The 24903-nt window shown below is 41.6% G+C and overlaps 1 protein-coding gene across 1 annotated transcript in view; it reads right to left on the minus strand.

The window, feature by feature from the left end:
* Window positions 1-5925: 5925 nt before the first annotated feature.
* The window catches only part of ZNF831 (zinc finger protein 831), a 70233-nt gene continuing 51255 nt past the window's right edge, over window positions 5926-24903 (minus strand). Inside the window, exons 4-5 of the mRNA XM_058562388.1 lie at window positions 7521-7678; window positions 5926-6771 (exon numbers count right to left, since the gene is read on the minus strand). Of these exons, the coding sequence (XP_058418371.1) occupies window positions 5926-6771; window positions 7521-7678 (1004 nt within the window). The remainder of the gene's footprint in view (window positions 6772-7520; window positions 7679-24903) is intronic.

The raw sequence follows: 24903 nt of genomic DNA on the forward strand, positions 1-24903 counted from the left end.
GTAGAAATTCCTTCATGCATGCATTTATGCAGAAAAATAATTCACCTACTTCCAGGCAGAAATAGCATGAACTAACGCCCAGATGATCAATTGTAAAGAGTGTTGAATTTGCCTCGAGCAGAAGCTGAGGAAGACTGAAAGCAGACATCTATCACAGCTGGAGACAAAGGTCCTAGATGCCACAGAGCAGCCCAAAGATCAGCAGGCTCTCGCCAAGCAGGAGACTGGAAAGTTGTTCTCCATGGTTGTTAGTGCAGCAAAATCCACTTGCTGCAAATCCAAATGTCTAGAAACAAGCCTTTCAGCAGAATTGCTGGTAGTGCTTGTGGTTCAGTATGAACTCCTAACTACGCTTTCCTGTACATCATCTCGCACTCGCCAACCAGCCAACCAACAAAGTACCCAAACAGAAAAACAAAAATCATTTTACAACAAGACATTATATGATTATTCCTTTGAGACTAAAAGATATGATACTCCTTTGACTTGGAATATCAATTATTCAACTATAAAATTTGACTAAAGAAACTTATCTGATAAACCTACAATTCTACTTGTGGTCACCAGTTCTACTGGCTTGGAGAAAAAATGAGGAGAGTACTGTGCTTAATAGGAACTAAAATAATTAGAGAAACTAACACTGCATGTACCTTTTAGATTCACTCAACGTTTCCCCAAGTGTGGGGGATGTACCACCAGTAGTATGAAGATGGTATTTAACTGGTACATGGATGAACAATTTTAATAGTTTTACTTTATTTTAATGCATATTAGAAAATATACATCACTTCTTTAAGTCAGAGATGATTTAAATGAAAGTATTAAGTAAATAATATACTCACATGTGGACACGTATAGCAAACAGCATTAAGATGCTTCTCAAATAACTGAAGTTTGGAAATAATGGATGAATTTATTACTATTAGAGTTTGATGAGTTAGCAAAAAAGCTATTAAGATCAATCAATTAGTATACCTGTTCCTTCCATATTCCCATTTCCATTTTTTTCCCCAATGCATTGTGTCTTCATTGACTTCAAGTGGTTTCAAGAAGTATAGACATAAAAGATTAATATTGTGTTGGTATATAAAATAAGTCTTATTATTCTTGCAGTGTACATGAATTCAGTGTACATGAATTATCTTCACAAGGAAAAATTGTTTTGAATTAAGGATGTTTTCTCTGTTAATGAATAATATTAAATATCCAAGAAACATCAATTCTAAAGGGAAAAGTTTTGGATTATTGCACTGTGGATAGTGCCCTCGTGTGGCTTCAAAGTTCAGCTACATTGAAGGACTTAAAAACACATGTCTAACTTATGAACTCTAAAATATGGCAGACAATGACAAATGAGACATGTTAGAAAAGGAAACAGCACAAGAAAATGTGATAATTTGCCATTACCTAATCCTTTTGTCTAATGGAATGGGATACCAAGATGGCGGACAGGATGTCTGATCAACTGCTTGGGAATAATCATATATCCAATTCATACAGAATATCGCTTGTAGTAGTTTTGGGTAAAATGTTAACAAATCACAGAAGACATTTTCATTTTCAGTTTTATTTTTATCAAAACAAAATAATTTAACTATATAAAGAAGGAAATAAATTTCAACAAACAACCAAGAAGCCAATTGCTCCCATGATTTTGAACAATAGATAGAGTAGTAAGTTCTGAACAGTTGACTGCATATGTAAGACGTTGAGTCATCCTCTAGGACTCCAAGTGACAGAGGCTGACTATTTTCCCTGGCTCCTTTCCTTCCAATGGTGAAGCAATATGCTCAAATGTTTCTATACTTCTTCAGATTGAATTATATGTATTCCCACATAAGTACAAAGCATGGCTGAAAACAATTGTCCAGGGTACAAATCTAGCACACAAGAGTTTCTGGGTCCTGACACCTATATTTAATGAGTTCTGAAAGATAAGGACAAGAAATTGTGCTTAGGTATCGAGAAATGTAGTGTAGTGTTTCAAAAGCCAAAGAGTCTCCCTCATATAAACTATGGGAATTACAACTGAAGTGAGGGAAAATACACAAGCCCTGTTTGCTGCAGTTGTAGAAATATGATCGCCATAGAGCCAGGCAGACCATTTTCTCCTCACCATATTAAATTATGTCTGGGGAGTTGAGCAGCAGCACATTCCCATAATGATGACAGTTTCCATAACTATAAAAATCTGCTGCACCAGGCAAATTTTGTGCAAAATGCAAATTTCTATGCTGGGGAAAAAAATGAATAATGTGATCATTCTAAGTAATGAATGTAAATGCTAGGAAATACTTTTTGGCATGAGGCTGCAAATCGTTCATCTTTCATGCCAAGAACTGTGGTCACAATGCATTTTTGCAAGGCTACTCTGGCCATCTGAGCTTTAGAGGACGGATTTTAGGAAGAGAAGGTTTAACTTGCCCTCGGTTACCCACCGTGCTATTGGCTGGATTTTGATTAGAATCCAGAGGCACCTTTCCCATCTTTTTTTATCTCTTGGCAAATGAACCGTCAGTTCTCCTGGGTTGTGAATCAAGGGGATGTTAGCTTCATCCAGAATCTCAAAGGTTATACCTGACAGGAGGGATGAGTTGTTCTCCACCCTGCCCTACAACAAGGATGATCAGGTTGTCCGTTAAAAACCATGTGACTTTAAGAATCACTTAACAGTGCAGGTTGCCGAGTGGGGAGGTGAAACCTCTTTCCTCCACACATCTTTAACAAGTGAGATCTGGCCAGGTGTACGTACCGCTGGTAAGATAAACCTGCTGGTGAATCTTGAGCATCATGGCTCATGGTACTCATGTACCTCGCTCTGAGAGAATAGCAAAGAATTCCAAGTTGCTCTGATCTTAGTCCGTGCCAGCATCCCTGGAGCTATTCTCTGTGGAAGACGCTGAGGCATCAGTTCATTAAGACCCTTACTTGAAGTTACAATAAAATTAACAGCACTCGGGAAAGATCGGAATCCCTGATCTTTAAACTCTGTTTTGCCCTGTTCTAAAATAAATTTGTTTTCCCTTAACCATGGCAGAGTACACACTTGTAGAGTATAAAACTGCAGCAATTATCAATTGATAATACTGAAATTTTATTTTCAATAACCCAAATTGAGTTATAGGTCTCTGATGTTATCCTTAAAATATATCCCTATAATTGCATTCCGCTATAAGAAAGCCCAGAGGAAAATTAAGATTTATAAAATCAGAGATTGTTTGTTGCTTTATAAAAGGATTCTTCTTTAAAAAAAAAAATGTCTTTACCTTCGGATGATTTTCAATAGCCAACTCGCCTAGGGTCATTCAAAATACATTTTTTATTTGTTTTTTTAAAAAGCCACTGAAATATAGCTTTTCACAAATGCATGTTGATATGAAGTAAGGTATGCTTGTAAACATCGTCACCCACTAGCTAAATGGCCAGCTGAGACAGGATGGTTTGGCAACCTGCTCATCTTTATAAGAGAGACACAGGGAGCTAGAGATGGAATCAATGTTCTGCCATATTTGACCTGAGTTGGGAGGTGGCAACAGTGGCTCATAGAAGGACAGAGCTTCCACCACCATCCTGAGGTCAGTGCTATTTGGAGCTGTGACTTAACTGACTTAGGTCCAGTGATCCAGTCGACAGCTCAGTGGCAAAGGAAAGAAGGATCTGGAAGGTAGTGTTCTCCCCCTGACCAGTGCCTCCTAAGACAAAGTAGCCAATTCAGCCCACAGACATGTCTTCCACTCACATGGTAGTGTTCTGTTTTTGCTTTTAATTTTTGAATTATGAGCCCAAATTATAAACATGTATGACTGTACCCCCAAATCTGGAACTCTGGGAAAAAATTAGATAGAGCATCCCTGAGTCACGTTCTTCATGGCAGTAATTGGCTAAAGATATTTTTGCCTCAGTCGGCCATGGTCCCCACCCAAACTTCTTGCACACAGGACCTCTCCGTGTGGGGACCATCCCTGAACCACTGAGCCCTCGTATGTAAAGCAGAGGGCAGCTCCTCTGCTCTCACAGGGATCGGAGCCTGGAGACACATTCAGCTCATCCAGTCCGACTCTCTCCTTCTCAGTCAGAGAAACTGAGGCACAGACAGGGCACATGTCTCAACCAAGATTTCCCAGCTGTTTAAGGACAAAGTCAGGCCTTCATTCTCTCTCCCTCCTGGACTCAGACCACTTTCTGAGATGGCCTCTCTTATTACGGTGGCATGGATAATTCAAAGGGTAGATAATCACCACATCATTTTTGTTTGGCTTAAAAAGTACACAAAGTGAATGCCTAACATCCTTTTACCACCTTTCTAATGTTTTTCTTGACTGGGCTTGAAATCACTTGGCTATTTATGAGTGCATATGAAATGACTAGAGACATATGCTAAGTCACTGGGGGAAGCTGATCTTGCATTGACGTTTTCTATGAATAACCCTAAAATTGGAAAATTCACATGAAGACACTTGAAATTTGACCATCCTGAGTCACGGCCAAGGACGTATTAAAGTATATTCATATGTGTGAGATGTTTTGCATTGCTGCCTTGCCTTTGAAGTACAAGATGTCATATGAACATCATCACATCAAAGTTAAGCCAAAAGAGCTCAGCTATAAATTTCAAATTGTACAAAATCATACCAAAAGCAAGTATAAAATTTTATTGAAATGCAGCAGTGTAAATCTCTTTAAGTTTTTCCTCTCCCATTTAAGGAGAAGAAGAGGAAAGCAGTAAATCTGAGCCTTCGCTCACGGAGTTGGCTGACGTAGATCAGCTATTTTCTTCTGCACAGGGGTGCACTGGCTTGGAATACTGGGGAATTTTATCTGTACTGTTCTGACTTGCACAATACAGAGGCTGATTTAATTTGACAGCAAAGTAACACCAAGCCCCCAAAATAAAATTACTGAGATGTAAAACAGCGTCAAAACTCCAATTAGTTTTGTATCCTTGAAGCTTCTGGAGGAAATCTAAAAGGCTCCCGTCACGATGAGCAGGCATCAATTTAAGCTGTAGAGATTACTAAAATGTAACCCTCTAATTGAAATTGCTCAGAGCACAATATGACAGAAAGAATCAGAGGAAAATAAGTGAATTTTTCCCCCTCAAAAAATGACTCATTACAGAAACTGTTCTATTAACTTTTAACACAGCGTTCCTTTGCAAGAGCTGGAAAAACCAAGGGTTTCAGAGGTCTCAACAGAAAAGGCACCGGGAACAGGAGCGGTACATGCTTGTGTCACTGTGTCATACGTAAGCATCAACCATTTGTGCAACATTTAAAGATAATCAGCGTTTCACCAGATCATAGGCATTTTGAAGTATATTTACAACTTCCACCAAGGAGGCAAATTATTCTGATCAAACTTCAGTTTTTGAACGAATCTGGATTTTGTCTCCAGAATGAACAGAAGTATCTTGATGCCCAATTCACGCCCCATCTCCTTTGCAAGTTACCCCAATTATCCCAAGTATGCTCACCACCTTTGAAAGAAACCCTCAGCTTACTAATGGAGGAAGTCCATCACCTTGGCTCTGTGGGGTTCACTTGTTCATAAATGTGTCGATTGTGGCTCTCTTGGTTAATGCCATTTCACCACATGAGACAGTAGGGAAGTGATGCAGAGGATATGGCTGGGAGTCAAGCCACAGTCATTGTGTGTTGAGCATTCTTAGACTTTGCTTCCTTGCCACCTTTGCCCTGCCTGGCACCACGTGATCACCAGAGGAGTGTGCCCCAAGGGATCTGGGGAATGGTGAGGCTAAGTTGGGGGTTCAGAGTTGGTTGGGGATATCTTGGAAAGAACCCAAAATGGCTTTTCTAATCTGCAGGTGCTTCATGGATAGAGTTCAGTTCTCCTGCCAGCTTGACGACATTTACCCGTGAAGCATCAGCAGTCTTGGACCATAGACGCCATCCTTCTCTGGAAGCTTCATATTTCTATCACTAATCGGTCTTCGTCATCACTGCTGGTGTCGCTGAACTCCACTCGAGTTTGCTTTCTCATTCCTTCCAAACTCCTCTTCTTGATGGTTTTCAAAGGGGCTTCAGGGAGTTCTGTGTGTTGCCCTCGGTTAGAAGAAACCACACAATCCTTCAGAGTGATTAATCCAGATACTTGACATTTCCCACTGTCATTTCCTCCAAGAGGGCAGGGGACAACCACTTCTGCACACTCATATTGCCCCCTGGAAGGAAAAAATGTCTTGTGCTTCCCTTCCTCTTGATGTGAACTAGTTGAACCTGGTCCTGAAGCTGGTATTGCAAGATGAGTTTTTCCAGTTGACCCCAAGGGAACCGAACCTGAAATTCTTTGGCCAGATGAAGGTTTCCCTGGCAAGAGTGATGGTAATATGCCCTCTGCTCTAGCTTTTTTCTCTGGAGAGCTCTGTGTCAGAGTCTCCCCTGCAGCCCTGCCATGGTCTCGTCGCTCTGCATTGTGAATTCCCAGAGTTGTGTCACCTGCTCTTGCCCCCAGAGAAGTACAAGTGGCAGCTGCAGAGGTAGCAACGTCATAATGGGGAGGGGTTCCTTTGGACTCCAAAGAAGAAGGCTCTTGATCATCTGAGAAAATGCATGGTTTGGGATCTATTGAGACTTGCTCCTGGGAGGGCAGTAGCTGAGTCTCAAGCATTCTCACGTTGAGAACTTTGCCATGGACTAGAAGGCTCTCGTTAGCCACTGCCATGGAGGAGTCGGACTGCAGAGACAATCCTGACCCAACAGCAGTGTTCTGAGGATGACAGTCACCGTGCTCACCAGCAGATGGAGAAATATCCTGCAACAAAGTGCAAAGGAAAATAAAAGAGGGGTAAAAAGGTTAATTGGTACAAAAAAACTTGTGGTCATAAATGTGATCCTCAGTGAAAACAAGGTCTTGAGGTCATAATGATTCTTTACCTAGCGTGAACTTCAATATGATGTTCTCAATCAGTTTCCATTAATAACTAATTGATGCATTAACTTGAGTAAAATTTCCTGTTGACACAAAATAGGTTACTGAGATTGCCATGTATTTTTACCTGGCTTTGTGCAAGACCAAACCACTCAATTTTCCAACCAGTCCTGGGCATCCAATTTTAAAGGCTGCCAATGCTCCTGAGGTGGATATGCTATTTTACAGTACCGTGCATTTAAGTTTTTCCAGATTAGCATTTTTCAAAATGTGGTCTGGATTAGCATTTTCATAGTTTTTGACATGCAGTCCCCCAATCTACCTGGCAGTGAGGTCATGTCACAGTGACATCTACAGCATGGCAGCATCTCTATTCTATTCAGGTATGAATTAATAACTTAGGATTTTTAATAATCCATCAGATCGTTCCAATGGTTTCACAGCCGGAGTTGCCTATTCTTTCAGCACAGAATGTTTGGAGGTATTTGTTTGCCTAATGGGCTTTCCGTGCCGGGAAATTTCAGTAGGTGGTCCGAGCAAGTTCTGCCACACTGGACACAAACAAGAAGAAAAGGAGAGGCATAAATCTAGACAACAGACAGGCAGGGACAGCTCAGAGTCATAATTCCCACCTTCACGGTTACTTCATTTGTTTCGCCGACAGTCCTTGAAGTTGCTCTAGGAGAGAACTTTCCTGAGGTTTTTCCGCCGTCATCCTTCTCCTCTCCGTTTCCACAACGAGGAGACAATTCTGAGATGGCATAAGATGGCTCCCCTTGCAGATTTAGACCTAAAAGGGGGGAGGCACATTTATATACACCTGAAATTATGAACTCAACAAATAGTAATTTCCTAGGCGTTTATCTGTGTCTTCATGACCAGTTCTGAGCTCATTAACCCTCATCTCACATGGTGTGTACGAAAACTCAATTTACCTTGAATCAATTCACACAGTCAAATAAAAGGTCTCCACTTCTGCTAAGGAAAGAAATGGCAAAACCAATTCCCAAGGCAGAAAAATCCCTAAATGAAATATACTTAAAAAATATTTCATGTGGCTCTTGTTCATCAGAGTCATCTTCCTGGCCACATTTGTTTAGGTTCATTTTAGATTGGCTTGAATTCTCTGGCCATACAACGAGGAACTGAGAGTAGAAATTTCCCTCTATATCTCTTATGGTGTCTTAGTCTCCATCAGAGCAGCGGGCAGCAGGAGGGGAGGTTGGTTTTTGTTTTGCTGCTGTTTGGGGGTGGTTATTGCTGTGATTTGTGTGGGGAGAGGGGCAGCAAAGTTGTGCCCTTGACAATATCCACAAAACAGCATCCCCCTTTCATGGGAACAGCTGCCATTCCCTCGTCCCTCATTCTTACTCTCTCCTCCATTTTATTATATTGGCCTAGGATACAGGTCAAAAGGACCAAAGAATTTCAGAGACGGTAGATCTTACCATGGGATGAGATCAGAAAAACATTCTAGAAGGGCTGTGTCACCAGAGAAAAGCCTTAGACCCACTTTTAAATCTGCTTTTATTTCGATTAATGTTATGTATGCACAGCGTTGTAAAAGTCAAACCTTTCTGCTTATGAAGAAAAACAGCAACACCTGCCCACACACGCATCTCTTCCCACTTTAGATTCTTTTAATATTTATCTCCTTCACTCCTAATAACATGCTTACAGCACTACTATTTGATTTCTTGTTTTCAGTTTGGAGGATAGCTTGTGACTTCCCATGAGCGGAGAGGAGGGTTGAGGATGAGCTCCTCTCATCCACAACCTTTATCGCCCCCACACATACGCACACTGCCCACCCCTCTGTCCTCTCAACAGTTATATAACTATGATGTCATAAGTTTGTTTAGAATATTCGATGTTTACATTATTATGTTCAGGAACATGCTTTTTGCCACTGAGCCGTGTAGTATACTATGATTACATTGTCTTTTTTGCCAACACTGTTTTCCTTGGAATTAATAATTACTTTGTTTTTATCTTTTGCTTAGTTTTCTACGGACTTACTACTAAAATCATCCTCCAACCTCTTTCCCAGTTTGCCTCATTTCCTTAGAAATATCTCTCTTGAAACTTTCTGCCCTGCTCCCTGGCCCAATGCGTGGCTGTGCCCCTGGATCTCCCTCCACCCCATCCTGGCAATTCTCTTCACCTTCTTGGTTCCCAGACTCCCACACTTCTTTTTCCTTGGTTGACTCTCTTGTTTTCCTAACACAAAGCCTCTGGTAGCTTCAGGAGAAAGGGTGTATGAAATAAAATTGTTTAGATTTTAATTGACCACTTGTCTGGGTATAATATTCTGAATTGGAATTCATTTTCCTTCAGAATTGAAGATGTGGCTCCATTGAGTTCTAGTTGTTGAGAAGTCTGGAGCCAACATGATTTATGATTCATGATCCTTTGAGTGCAATCTTTTTGTCTTTCTCTAGAAGCTCCTAGACTCCTCCTTGGTCCACTGTCACCAAGGTCCAGGGTCTGTTTTCATTCATTGTCTGAGCACTCGATGGGCCCTTTCAATCTGAATCATGTCCTTCAGTTTTGGAAAAATAGGTTATTTCTTTTCCTTATATTTTGTCTGTTCTATCTTTCTAGAACTGCTCTTATTAGCTTATTGGACCTGCTAGCCTGATCTCCTGTTTTTCTTATCTTTTCTCTCCTATTTTCTATTCCTTTTCATTTTAGTTTACTTTTGGGGGAATTTCTTCAACTTTATATTCAAAATGGTATCTTTCCATTTCTGCTATCATGTTTTTAATTTCTAAGAGCCCATTATTATTTATTATTCCTTCTTTATAGCATCTTGTTATTATTTCATAGCTCTAACACCTTCTCTTACATCTCTGGCAATATGAATAATGATCTGCTGTTACTGTTGTTATTGCTGATGTCTGCTTCTCCCTACATAGTCTCTCTTCCTTCTAAGTTCCTTTGTTGCTGTTTGTTTTTATCTTTCTCTTTCATGTAAAGGCTTTCCTGAGCTATCCAGCAATCTTATCTACCTGCCCATGTTTAAGCAATAGGCACTAAAACATTGGCTGAGCACTCTTCACAAGTGCAATTTGTCAACCAGGGGCCACCCTGCAGGGTGATCTGGTTGCCCTGTTCAAGTGGGAAATCCTGAAGTAATTCTCTTCAGGTCTCCACATGGACTGACTGCCTTCTACACAAGGAGTCCTCTGGTCTCCTACCAGGAAAGTATAAGCCAGGCTGCCAACATTCTGGAGTTAAAATAGAGGTCGAGAGTTGGGGGCTCAATATGCAGTGTTAACGGTTGGGTTGAACCCTCTGTCTTCACTATAGGCCCCTCACTCCCTGCTGAACTAACCGTGCCTGGTGTCCCCCAGCATTTTGGACACTCTCTGGAGACTCAGCCCCTCGTATTCTGCGGGAAGAGAGCGAGGGAAATGACCATGCTCTGAGAAGTAGGAGATATGAAGGGTTTGACTGCTGCTTAGTCTTTCAAGCAATCTTCCTGTTTTCAGCCCCACCTGACAGCATGAATTTCTGCGTTTTTAGTGCTTTACCCACTGTTAAATCAGGATTAAGTTCTTGAGGGTCTGCTGAAGCAGTTGCCACTCCACCTCTGCACTCCAGCCTCCAAAATGAGGGCATCATTTCTTCTCCAGTCATTTTGTCCTTGCGGACCTGTGCATTACAAACATACTCCTCTACTAGCTTTCCCTGGGTTTCTAGAGGGAAGTGGAGGTAAATGAATGTGTTCTGTCCTCCATCTTGAACGGAAAGAACAGACCTACTCTTAGATCTCAGGGTAGGTTACTAGATCATCAAGTGCACTAATCCTGAGCAAAGGAACTTCGAAAATCTATCGAAAAGTGTAACGGTTTGGGAAAAGAAGCAATGATTTTTCCATTAATAGAATGTTCACTTTAGCACCTGCATGTTGGGATTGTCTAATGACACAGAGCCAGGCTTTTGGTATTCTATTCATTTGCTCAACAAATATGTCAAAGAACCAGGCACCATGCTCGACCCTGAGGAATTGGAGAAGAACAAGACACAAGTGATCTGGCCCTCAAGAGCTTTTGCTCCAATGGAGAAGAGAAAGAAAGATGAGAAAACTGGTAGATAAGATGATGTCAGGTTGTGACGGGGGTCAGGAAGGAAATAAACATATTGATCACAGAGTAAAGATAAATGAGGGTATTCCAGAGCATAAGGATAAACAGGGGTATTCCAGAAAGTAACAATAGGGGCACATTACAGTGAGTAGTGGGGGGTAACTGTTGTACACAATTGAGGAAGGTTTCTCTGAAGGTGACACCTGAAATGAGATCTTCTGGATGAGAAAGAACCTGCCCACAAAGGCCAATCCAGACAAAGGAGGAACAGGTGCAGAGGCCCTGAGGCGGGAAGAGCTTGGGGGGATTAAGGAACCTGTGGCGGCCAGCGTGGAAAGAGGGTGGTGAGCAGGGGGCAGGCGGCAGAATGAAAGTCAGGAAGCCAACAGGGGCTCCGGCCCAGTAGGGCGCAGGCACCCGTGGGAAGGGGTTTAGATTTTATTCTGCATTCATGTGAAGAAGCCAGTGTTTTCAGCAGGGCGTCTACATCTTTTAAAGATGATTGTTGCTACTATCTGGAGATGAAATTGGGGGCAGAGGGAGTAGAGGTGGGAAGACCAGTTACAAGGCTACCAGGGTCATCTGGGGACAGATGAGATGGCTTGGCTAGGGCAGTGGACGTAGAAATGGAGAAAATGGATGGATTCAAGATCTGTTTTCATTCTCACCCATGAAAAATCACCAAAAGATAATAACGATGATAAACGTTTCCAGAGCCTTGGAGTTTACCAAGCACAGGCGCCTCGCTCTAAGTGGATTAAGCTGTGTCCCCACGGTGACAAAACAACCAGGCAATTCATTCAATTCAATGAAGAAGTAAAACCAATTAGTATAGAGAAAATAATCAGATTGGCCAAATGTCTTCTCAGCAGGTTGTTTGGGTTTTTAAACTTAACGAAAGGCCATGTGCGCATTTGACCAATAACTTCTGACTCATCAGAGAAAGCCAGGCAAGAAAATCCATTGATTTAATTTGCTTTTGACCTACAGTCTACAGAGAAAAGTGAGTTATCTTTAATAATTGTGAAAAATTCCCAAATAATGTCACTGAAGTGTGTTAAACTAATTTGGATTATTGAAGAAGGATGCTAACTTGCTTTTAAATGAATGGGCCTTTTCAAAATGTAAGTCGTGCCCTGGCCGAATGTTAAAGCACAGAATGTGAGCTTGTTTAGGTTTTAGCATCACTGTATGAATCACTTCCTACCTCTTCAGAAATTACGATTCCGCCGTCTTAATGCAATCTTCAGAAATTTGACTGCTCTTACGCAATTATGTGAATCTTATTAGAGAAACCATCTCTCATCACAGCTCTGTGTGCTGTTCTGTTCTCTCTCTGATTAAAGCCTGCGTTTTTAATAATTTCCCTCAGAAATAATTGCCAAACCACATTTAGAGAGAGACTGCTGAAAGTGTTGCAGCAAATTTAAATTTAGCCATCTTGAAAAGGCTATAGGAAACTGTAAAATAATTAGAAAGAAAATGGAGGGAAGAAACAATATGATGAAACTTCCAACATAACCGTGGACATTTTTAATGCCGTATCTTCTCCCGACTGTCTGATTCCCAGGCCTTATTAAAATGCTAATAGACATATTACTCAAATATCATTATCCGAAAATCTAAGTAATTGGATACATTTCGTTTGGTTGCCACCATACACCAAAAACTCCATTAATTTGGAGTCCAAAGACTCTGATTTATAAGGAGAGGGTAAAAATGAGTCTACCACATTGGCCTTCTAAGCAAGCTATAAGTGTAAACAGGAATGCAGGACACATCTCCTAGACTATTAATTGATCAGAGACGAAACTGTTTAGAAGCATCCCTGCCATTGAAGGATGCATAATGTGCTAGCAATTAAAATTTGCAATTCCTTCAGGGACACTGGGCAGAACTCTAAAAGTAATCACTATGTGGGCAGTTATTTGCTCATTTATTCAAATATTTGTTGAGTCCATTTTTTTTTTAGAAATACTGGTGTTTTTTTTGTTTTAAGTTTTTTGTTTTTTTTTGGTGAGGAAGATCAGCCCTGAGCTAACATCCATTGCCAATCTTCCTCTTTTTGCTGAGGAAGACTGGCCCTGGGCTAACATCCGTGCCCATCTTCCTCCACTTTATATATGGGACGCCTGCCACAGCATGGCTTGACAAGTGACACATAGGTCTGTGCCTGGGATCCGAACCTGTGAACCCCAGGCCGCCGAAGCGAAGCAGGCGAACTTAACCACTATGCCACTGGGCCAGCCCAAGTCCATTTTTTTGAGTCCCTATTTTTTAGTGCTTTTTTGTGTGTGTGTGAGGAAGATTAGTCCTGAGCTAACATCCGTTGCCAATCCTCCTCTTGTTGCTGAGGAAGACCGGCCCTGAGCTAGCATCCATGCCCATCTTCCTCCACTTTATGTGGGATGCTGCCACAGCATGGCCTGACAAGCGGTATGTCGGTGCACACCTGGGGTCCGAATCCGGGCCACCAGCAGTGGAGAGCCCACATTATTGAGCCCATATTTATTGAGTACTGAGCACAGCCAATACGCTGTGCTGAACATAGGCAATTTATTCAGTGGCAAAAGAGGCAGACACGCCCTCATGGAAATTACAGTCTAATGGGGGAGAAATTCAGTCAGCAAATAATCACACAAAAAATTTCACCAAGCATGTGTAGTAAATACTATGAAGGAAAAAGTAGAAGGTGCTATGAGATGGCAAAACGGGGCCCTGACCCCACCAATACCTATATAGGTGAAAAGAGTAAAACCTCACATACTGTAAAATCGCTCCCACATGGCACCGTTTTGGCTGGTTTTCTCTCTACTGAGTCTGAATCATTCATTCATGTAATTATTCAACCAATATTTTTTAAGTCTCTATTTCATGCCAGACATTGTACTAAAATTTTTTGCAAGTGAATTCATTTCTTTACACAATCCTATGACTATTTTTGTTTATAAAGCCTCTATAGAAGAATAAATATGTGGCTAAAAATGAAGGAAGAAAGAGGCTTTCTTTCTCTCAGGCAGAGGCAAGGGGATATCGATCCTAATGAGAAAATGATCAGAAGGCGGTGGGCGGTGAGCGAGGAGGAGCAGCCTCAGACTTGAGTTCCACAGGCAGAGAGGGACTCGCGAGAGGACCAGGAACCACATTTATCAAGTACAGCCTCTTTAAGGGACTTCTGCACTATCCTAATGCAGTCTTTTGCAAGTTTGCCTCTAAGTAATCACAACAAATCTTTTATTTCAGAAACCACTTTTCTGAGTGGTTTTCATCTCTTTTCTATTTCTTTGATGAAAGGCAAGCAAGGCAGGAACTCTTCCCGCACAGAAATTCTTCACCTGAACCACGTTAGGGCAAAGCGGTGTCTAAAATCTCACTTTCCGTTAAAAGTTTTATCGTGCCCACAGAACAAGAGCGTGACCCTAAAATACAGAGCAAAAACAGGCTTATGAAATCACGTCAGGAAAAAGATGATAAAGGAAATGCCGTTTGAAGCATTCAATGCCGAGACTGACCCTAGCAAATCTACCTTATGTATCATTATTTTCGAAGTTTCTAGTTGCTAAATGGAAATTGTCTATGCGGGTCTCTTCCCTGGGACGTAATTGATATACTCGCAGCGGCTTCTCATCTTTCCTCAAGATTTACATCCTAGAATGAAGGAGAAATTATTCTGTTGCAGCAATTTCAGAGCACTATGACTCAACTAATAGCTGTAGGGAAAGAATTAATACTTCTCTATTAATTCTAATGGGAAGAGATGTAGGAAAGTCATTAGCTCCTGTCAGAGAAGGAGAGAGACGGCAGAGGGGGAGAGGAGCCCTGGAGACCCCCTCCTCAACCTTCCAGATTCTTCCCGACGCTCTGGAAGGCGGCTGAGGAGAGCTGTGTGAGAACAGGGAGCGAGAGGGCCGCCGAGGCCGGGAGGAGCTCACAAAGGAAACCGCTGAAGAGAACGGAGAAAACAAAGGCGACAGCCACCTCTATTCGGGGGATTTGTCCAAGCCTCTTCATACGGTCTTTAGAAATTGTCCCTTTTATGTGTGTGTAATTAGGTAAAGCTTTTACTGCAGAAACCACCTGTAATCACGGCCCTCTCTACAGTTCTCTTCCCGAGATGAAAGGAGAGTGTTTTGATCACTTTCTCCTCTCAGATATTTTCTCCAAACGCTGTGAATGGGGCTGGTTTGAAACATTTCTGTGATTTTAAAGCTTGGTCGTGTACAGAATTCAACAATGTTCCTTCATAAAGAGAAACGGAGGCTCACGAGAAATCACGAACACAGCTCAAGCACTTTTTGCTCGGAAAAGTTTATCGCAAAATCTGCAGAGGAAAACGGGTTTTGTGGATCTGTTTAAATCAGTGGTTCTCAAGCCGGGGGTGATGTCTGCGGACTTTGTGGTTGTCCTGACTTGGCAGGGGTGGGAAGTGTGGGCCGGGGATGCTGCTCAGCGCCCTGCAGTGCACAGGCCGGCCCACCTCCCAGAGCGACCCAGCTCCTAAGGACAGCAGGTCTGCAGTCGAGAAACCCTGGTTTAAACCAAGAATCACAAACGGAAATGCAACAAATAACCAGACAAATAACCTAAATGAGGAAAGTTGCCTGTGGTGAATGGAGGGCACATCCGGGCTCAAGGGCACGGCTGACCCTCAGCTCCTGTCGACTGAGACCGCCAAGGACCAAGGGTCCAGTTTTCCAAGAGAAATCTGGATTCCATGTGTTTTGTTTTGTTTTGTTTCTTAGTGAAGAAGATTGTCCCTGAGCTACCATCCATGACAATATTCCTCTATTTTTGTGTGGGGGGGACACTGCCACAGCATGGCCCGATGAGTGGTGTGTAGGTCCTGGCCCGGAATCCGAATCTGTGAACCCCAGCCCACCAAAGCGGAGGCTGTGAACTTAACCACTATGCCACCGGGCCGGCCCCAGATTCCATGTGTTTTTAGACACTGATAACAAATTAATTTTCAAACAACAGCACTGTGCTAACCAACATACCTGTGGCCTGAATGTGGCTGAGGAGAGGCCACTTGTGACCCTTGTTAGTTAAGAAGCTAACTGTGTGTGAGTGTGCCCAGCGTGAGGGCAAGACTTCAGGCTTCGCTCAGGCTTTGCTCTTTTGCTGAAGCAAAAGTTCTTTTAAAAAATACTGTTAAAAAACTATTTACAGGGACCGGCACCATGGCTTAGCGGTTAAGTGCGCGCGCTCCACTACTGGCGGCCCGGGTTCGGATCCCGGGTGCACACTGACACACCACTTCTCCGGCCATGCTGAGGCCGCGTCCCACATACAGCAACTAGAAGGATGTGCAGCTGTGACATACAACTATCTACTGGGGCTTTGGGGAAAAAAAGGGGGGAAAAAAAGGAGAAGGATTGGCAATAGATGTTAGCTCAGGGCCAGTCTTCCTCAGCAAAAAGAGGAGGATTAGCATGGATGTTAGCTCAGGGCTGATCTTCCTCACAAAAAAAAAAACTATTTACCAAAGAGTAAACCTGTTTCTGAAGGTAATTTGGTAGTATCTTAAAAAATGAAATATGTAATTATAAAACATGCGTGGATCCAGCAATTACTCTTTGGGAAATTGAGCAAGAACGTTTACTGCAGCAATAATTGTGGCAGCAAAAACAATAAGAATCAAGAGGAACGTCCATCCATAGGGGAAGGGTTGAATAAATCAGTTATGGTACAGCTATCCTGTGAGATTATATGGCATTATTGAAACAATCTATCTATGTATAATATAGGCCTAGTTATATATACGATATGTAAGAAGAAAAGAGTTGCAGCTTACTACATATGGTATGATCTATTTGTGTAAAACAACAACAACAGAATAAAGTGTCTGTCCATATTTGCATTTACATGGAGAAAGGTGTGGAAGGGACAGCAACCTAATTCTGGCAGCCTCAGGGGGCCGTGAGGCTGGGACTTGTTAAGCTCTCCTTGGATATGTCGGTGTTGCTTTCTTTGTTGCCACAGGCTTGGTATTGCTTTATTAGTTTGAAAGAAAGATAAGAGACAAATAACGACGTTGGCTCTAAAATTCAGACTGAAAATAATGAGGAAAAGCCCAAAATGTGCCCGAGCACGCTCATGTGAAGCCCAGGGTCAAGTCAGTCCAGTCAGAGCACACCGCTGACAGAGGGAGGTGGGTCCTCACACCCTCGTAACAAACGTGTAGCTTCTCAGCCAGAGAAAAGTTGAGAGACTCAAGAAAGGAAGAGAAAAATATAATTTTTCCATCTCTAACCAAATCTGGAGTATTTCTGTACTATCCTAATTTTTTTGAAATTACTCTACTGAGTAATCATTTTCCAATCTCTTTTTTCAGAAACCACTTTTCTCTATGGTTCGCATTTCTCTTCTCTTTCTTTGATGAAAGGCAATCAGTTTGAGAACACTTCACTTACCATTTTCTCCAAAAAAAAACATATTTAATGGGCAAGTATGCTTAAAATCTTTTGGTAAGTTGAAACTTTAATCATGCTCAGACAATAAGTGAATGCACCCTGAATAAAGAGAGGACAAATTGTGGGGAAGAAGAAAAACTAAGTGAAGAACAAAAAATTGCTAACATTATTTGAATTATTTAGTGCCAAAATTGAATCAAGAGAACCTACTTTACGGATCATTACTTTCAAACTTTTAACTCTAAATGAAAATTGTAGAGAAAAAAGTTCAGGCTTTGGAATATAATTGATGTGTTTAAGCAATTGCCTCATCATTTCTTAAGATTTACATCCTGGAGAAGGAGGTGCTATCCTGTCTCAGCAATTCTGTAAGCAATATTACTTAACTAATGGCTTTAGGAAAAGAATATCTCCCCATTAATTCTGACAGGAAAAATAATGGTGCAGAGCCATTAGCTCTAGTCAGAGGAGCAGGGAGGGAGTTCATGGATGAGGAACCCTGGAGTTCAGGCTGCCATTTTGTTTCTCTTAGGAAAACATTATGAGGTGATTTGTGACAGAGAGAGCAGGGTATGAGCAACACCAAGTTAGCCTCCCCAGCCCCACTTCTCCCAGTCCACTCATGGCCAACTACAGAAATTTGAAGGCTAAAAAGAAAAAAAAAATTCTAATCCACTTAACTTCAGAGAATTACATCACCATCCTCACATAACGTTTAGCCAGTCTACCTCTCAACATGATCAGGTAAACCTTTTATCTCAGAAAGTACCTGTCAGAGATGTTCTCTTTACCTTTCTATTTTTTCAATGAAAGACAGCTGCTTTGATAATGTTATCCCCAGAGGAATTTTCTCTAAACTGTGTGAGTGAAAAAAAAAAATCCAGTTAAAATATTTCAGTCACTTAAAAGCTTAGTTATGTACAGAATTCAAAAGAAGAGATTCTGGTGAGAAAGAAAGTAAATGAGACAAGGAGAAAGAATAGAAGTGCCCTCCTCACCCTGGAATTAAATAAAGGTTTATTGTCAATGCTGTAAGAAGCTCAATTCTACCTAGTTGATGTAGTATACATGTAGCTGACGAGAAGAAAATGAGGATATAACTGTACAATGATTGGTATTGTGGTAAATGTCACAAAAGAGATGGGTTATGAATCAGACTACAAGGACACCTAATCTGGCTGGAGAGTCGGAAGTGACCGGCCTGAGAAATCACTAACATGTCCCCTCACAAAACCTTCCAAGGAGAACTGATATGATGAAGAAGTCTCAACCCGGTTCTTGAGAGAGAACACAGTCGAAGGACCCATCAGAGGGACTGAAAAATACATATATCAAAATCTCACGACATGCCAGAGTATTTCTCTCTCCTAATGCAATTTTCTGAAAGTTTGTCTCTTAATATTTTATTTCAGAATCACCACACATTTTATTTCAGAGATGACTTTTCTTAGTGGTACCCATTTCTTTGCTATTTCTTTGATGAAAGGCAATCAATTTAAGATTTCCCTCTCAGAGAATTTTTTTTTCTCTGAAAGATGTTTAGTAGAAAGTCATGTTTAAATCAACCCTTAAGTTAAAAGTTTGTGCCCAGACCCTAAGTATGTACCTAAAATTTAGAGAGCAAATATGGACATGAGGTGAAAGGGAAAAAATACAACTATTGAAAATACCATTTGAAATCAATAATATCAATATTGAAATCAACAGTATCTACTCTTTGAATTATTATTTTCAATGTTTTTCATTACTAAATGAGTCTGTAAAAAACAGTCTATTTCTCGAAATATGATTGAGGTATTTGAGAGAGTTCATTTTTCCTCAGGATTTGCATCCTTAAAAAGACGAAATTGATCCATTTCAATGATAATAGCTGGGAAGAAAGATCTTCCCTTTTCTCCTTCATTAATCCTGATAAGGGAAAAAATGGACTAATTTCAAATGGGAAACAAAGACAAGAAAGAAAATATTGGAATTGGTCTCATCAATTTTGGTTTTCCAATCAATCTAGGAAAGAAAACATTCTGAGTCCAGTCTCTGGGAAAAGATCAATGTTCAGGGAGAATCTAGCTCTTTCCTCAAACCTAAAGTATAGACTAGTAAAACTTAATTTGACAAGAAAGCCAGGAAAAGGGGATGAGGGAACACTTTTCTGTTTTCATAGCATGTTTAGATACTCTATCCCGTGTGATACTCCGGTGCTTTTTTTTCCTCACCTCAGAACACCTGCCACCAAAGTTCTCTTTGCTTTCTGGAGGAAAGGCAAGTGCTTGGAAAGCTGAGAACTTTCTCCCACTCAGATATTCCTTCTAAACAGCATTAGTGGGAGAGCCAGTTTAAAGTATTTCAGTGACGTCAGATCTTGTACACGTACAGAATTCAATAGCATCTCTTAGATACTATTTAGGAGCAAGAGGACTGAAATAAAGGAAAAAGAATAAATGCGGCCCCAAAACACTCTTTAAAAACTTTCACACCAAAATTTACTCGAGTGGATGCTTTCTGGCTTATTTCATAAGTGCCGTTTTCTTCACAATAAAAGAAACTTGACTGGGTAGACTATGCCGTAATTGAAATACTTTCAACTGGGCTTCGTCTTTTCTCAAGATTTCTACCTCAAAAGAAAGAGCGCTTCTGTAACCGTAATCCTGAAGCAACGCGACTCGTGTAGTGAGTTTTGAGCAAAAGCCTCTGCGTGGTTTCTGTGGATCCAGATAGAAAATAAAGGAGGATGCTCATGAGTTCCTCCAGACCAAAGCAGGGAATAAAATATCAAGAGTTGGCTCTGCCCTGCTAGGAAGAGACCTCAGAGACTTGAACTTCAAGGCGATGAGTAACTCGGAAGCTGAGACGCGTAACAAAGGGGAGAAGAGGAATAATAGGAAGAGAGGAACCAAGTTCTTACAGAATTCGATGAAGTCACTCTTTTGTCTGCACACTGGCTTTAGAAATCCTGTCTTTTATGATGTGAAACTTGAATTACAGGACTTTTTTCACTTCAGAAACTATCTGCTAGATTCAGATCAGCACCCTTTATCTTCCTCTAAATTTAATCAGTCTGGTTAAAACGCACCGGAAATTTGAAAGTTCAGTTACACACACAACCAAAAGCTTACTTGAAAATACAGGTAGGACCATCAATGCAACATTAAGGAAAGAGAGAGAATAAAAAAGAAAGAATACTTCCCCAGAAATAATTTTTAATCCTACCAAATTAACAAATCTGATTTCTGGATTTTTTTTAGAACAGCAGTTGACATATTAGAACCATTTAGAAAGTCCACACTTTGAGGCATTTAAAAAATCTTTATACCTTTCCTGAAAATTTCTACTCCACCATCCACCAAAAGAGTCTGTTTTGCAATTCTAAAGACATATAGGAAAAGAAATTCATGATCTGACAGAAAATGAGAGGTGCCCCTTAACTCTTGTCTGGAAAAGAGTATAAACAACATCATGCACCCAGAAAATTCCACCCGAAGAAAGAGTGGAGAAAGAAGCAGGAGATGCATCTTGAGGCAGATACACAATTCTGCACAAATGACATACAGAAGCTAAAGAGGTTGTGGAAAGAGCAGAATTTAAAATATGCAAACCTTGCTAGAGGGAGAGAAGACAATCTTCAGAAACTCTTGCCTTCAAGCAGTTCCTGGAATCCTCCCTGGTGGTGGTCTCGGGCAGGGGTCAGGTTGGGGCATTGGTGCACCTTACACACAGCTGTCTGCTTGCTTTCTTGAATTTTCTTGAATGAAAGACAGTTAGGTCGATGAGATTACCTCTCTGAAATTTTCTCCCAAGAGAAGTCACAGGGTCTGTGTCAAATGTGTGCAGAAAGAAATGATAACTAAATCAAGTATATAAAACTACGGTCCAATAAAAAGAGATTAAAAGAGGGGAAAAAAACTGAACCTTAAGCAGTTGTCATCGAAAATTTATTGAGGAAATCTTTTTGAATTATCTTTAAAAATATGTTATTACTAAATTCAAATCAGAAAAAGAATACACAGCTTAAATTATCATGGAGTAAACTAACATAATGGCTTTGAAATAAAGTAGTTTACACTGTTTCTGTGAATGCTGTCAGAAAAATAATGAGAAAATTGCGTGAACATCCATCAAAGAAAGAGAGCTGGAAGGCACCAAGAGCAGGTCCTGGGAGGCTTTCTCACGCAGACCTCTCATGAAAGTCGAGAAAAAGTCAGTGTGGAGAAAGCAGAAGAAAAATGCGAAGTGGGCTTGAAGGGTGCTGGTACACGGAAAGAGAAAACCGACGGCAGCCTGCCAGGGAGGGAAATAATAATAATTATAATATCCCACGTGCTTTCTATCACTTCAAGGAATTTTGAACTTCTCTATGCAAAAGCAACCTTCAAAACTTCTATTTTGAGAAATTATTAGTCTATTTTACCTCAAATATTTCTCTTCTACAGAGGAAAACAAGGCTATCCATTTTCCTTGCAGAATATCCTCCAATCCTGTATTCACCATGAGCAACTGCCAAGTACACTTCATTATTATGAAAGTTCTCTCAGGGACAGAAATCCATAGCCAGCCTCTAATAAATACGAAGGGGAGAGGATGAGAGGAGATGAAATAGCATGAGGTAGATAATAAAATTTAAAATAGGTTTTAGAGTAGAAATACACCTTGTACATAAGATCACAGCTCCACTGATTACAGCTTCTGAGTGTATTTTCTGAGCAGAGTGGTACCGCTTTGATGCTTTCGCCCTCATGAATTTCAAAGAGAAGAGAAAATTAACCCCTTTCTTTCCATAGTTTAGCTTTGAAAAGAAAGTGAAAGTGGCCTTCCGTTATTGGTGAAACAGTGGGTGAATGCCCTGGAGGACCCCCACCTCCTTCCACCTACCTCTCCTCTGGTCGAGCTACCCCACAGAGAGGCCTCAGGCCCTGAGAAGGAAACCCCTTATTTGTGCCAAGCAACCCAGAAGGAAAAGACTAGCAGAGACACAAAGAGAAGTGAAGAGACAGAGAGAGAGAGATCAAAACGGACCAATTATAGGGGAAATTGGCGGGTCCCAGGGCCCAGGTGACCAGAACCAGCCTCCCACCCCTCTTGAGAAGTAATCACTTAAGAGTTTGAATAACAGACAGCCCAGAATCAACCCAATTGGAAGAAGGGCCCCAGGCAGACTGGACAGGGATGAGCAGGAACCCCAGAACTAATTGGGATCGAAGTGAAATCCGATTTCAAAGGAAATTCAGGGTACCTTTTCAAACATGCCAGAAATGTGGTCTGAGGGCCTTAAGGAGGGGTTGCCAGGTAAAATGTGGATGCCTGAAATTTGAATTTCAAGTCAACAATGAATTATTTTTAGCCTAAGTATGTCTTATGCAATGTTTGGGGCATACTTATGCTAAAAAATATCTACTCATTGTTTAGCTGAAATTCAGCTTTAACCAGGTGCCCTGTATTTTCCTTTGCTGACTTTGGCCATCTTGCCTTAGGGTGCAGGGAAAAGGGGGAACTGGCTGGGGACTGGTTGTCAGCAAAGCCTGATCGAAGATGCTAGGCTGGGCTCCAGGCCCTGTACGCTGTGAATCCAGGGATGGCTGTGGGGTCTGGATGGATTTGGGATGAGTAATTATTATTGATAAAGACATCTCCATAATCTTGATGAAGAAAAAACCCATAGGGGCTCCAAAACACCCAGAAGTCAAACCCACAGGCAAAAGGCAAAGCAAACACAGGTGTCGAGAGAAAGAACCAGCATCCTGCAGCCCTTCTACTGTTTTTAAGAATTTTTCACCACCACCATGAAAAAACAACCTTCAAGAAGTCTATTTTGAAAAATTATTAGTCTCTATGATCTCATAATTATTTCTCCCACTCCCATGTATACACAGACCCAAGGCTATCCATTTTCCTCCCCAAATGGTCCCCTAACCCATACCCGCTAGGCAAGACCATGGAGCACAGTTCATTATCATGAAGGTTTTTTTCTGGGTGAGAGACCTTGGCTAGCCTCTGATAACTGCGGGGTGGGGAGGGGGGAGGATGAGAAGAGCATCAGTGGCAGGAGGTAGATAATGCGCTGAAAAGGCCCATTATGTAGAAAAGCATTCTAGACGCCTGAATGCGCGGCCACACTCCAGCAACTGCAGGTTCGGACACATTTTCTAGATGAGAGTTTTGTTATGCTCATAACTTCTCCCTCAAGAATTTTAAAGCGAGGGGGGAGGGGAGAGGAAAAGAATAAACCCCTTTTCTTCTCTTTTTAAGCCGGAAGGGAAAAAGAGGGAAACTTTGGCTTTTATTGCTAAACTTGTCAATGGCATGTACTTCAGAAAAGGGCAAGCGTTGACTTTTTTCCAGCAGAAACAGCTCTTTCCTGTTCTTCTGAGGGCACAAGGCTCTTAGGAAGGCCCCCATCCGGAGGAGAGGACTCAGCCCTCAAGGGCAGGGCACCCTGTAGGGACAAATCAAGCAGCCCAGGAAGATGTGTGTGCATTCATTTCCCCTTCTGCACGTGGAGAGGAGAGAGAAGAAAGCAGAGGGACAAACAGAATGTGCGGTCCAGCGGCCAGCTGGACGGGCTGGAGGCAGACAGATATCCTCACTTTGGTGTTCATCGCATGGTTACACATCGTCAGAACAAGGTACAGCCACTTCATGAAAACATCTTGATTCTGGAGGGATCTCCGACAGGTCCAGCAGGAGGAATAAATTCACAAGGAGTTCAAATGGACACAGGAGGACACAATATGGAAAGTAAAAGATTGACGGATGGTCAGGCTGAAAAATCAGAATCCTATATCTTTCCTGTCAGTTCAAGACAATCTTAACCCCACTGTGCAAAAACAGCCTTCAAAACTTCTATTTAAAAAATTGTTAGTCTATTTACCTCAGAAATATTTCTCCGCCATATATGAGAACCCAAGGCCACCCATTTTTCTCATTGAAAATGGCCCTACCCTGCTACCTTGTGCTTGCTGGAAGAGAATTAGACGTGTGCTACATCACCATGAAGGTCTTCCGAGGGAGAGACGGCTATGCCCACCTGCCAACAAACTCAGGGAGAGGAGATGGGAGTCACTGAAACAGTATGGGGTAAACAGTAAGATTTAAAATAGGTCTCAGTGTGGAAATGTGCCCTATGGTTCTTTATTTTTTTATCGGTAACATCTCTCCTCCCATTATAGGTTCTGGGTGTATTTTCTCAGCGAGGATTTTAATGCAGTTCATATCACCTATTTTCAAGGAAAATAAAGGTAATTTACTTTTCCAGTAATGTTTTGGTTCGGGTAAAGACTATGGTGAACTTGGTCTCATGTAGCAGCTCCAGGTTATCCTCGCTCCAGAAACACGAATTACATCACCCATCACGGGAGACATGAATAGGCGGAGTGGGGAGACCCCTCAGGGCAGGGGGCAGAGTTTGCCAGGAAGGAAACCTCAGTAGAACAAGGAAACGGAGGCAGGTCCTGGACACTGCTGGTAGAGAGAAAAGGGATTCCTGTGGGTGAAAAGTCTAATGGCGGGAGCAGTTCTCA

The sequence above is a fragment of the Diceros bicornis genome, chromosome 19, assembly GCF_020826845.1.
Source record: "Diceros bicornis minor isolate mBicDic1 chromosome 19, mDicBic1.mat.cur, whole genome shotgun sequence".
Taxonomy (NCBI): Eukaryota; Metazoa; Chordata; class Mammalia; order Perissodactyla; family Rhinocerotidae; genus Diceros; species Diceros bicornis.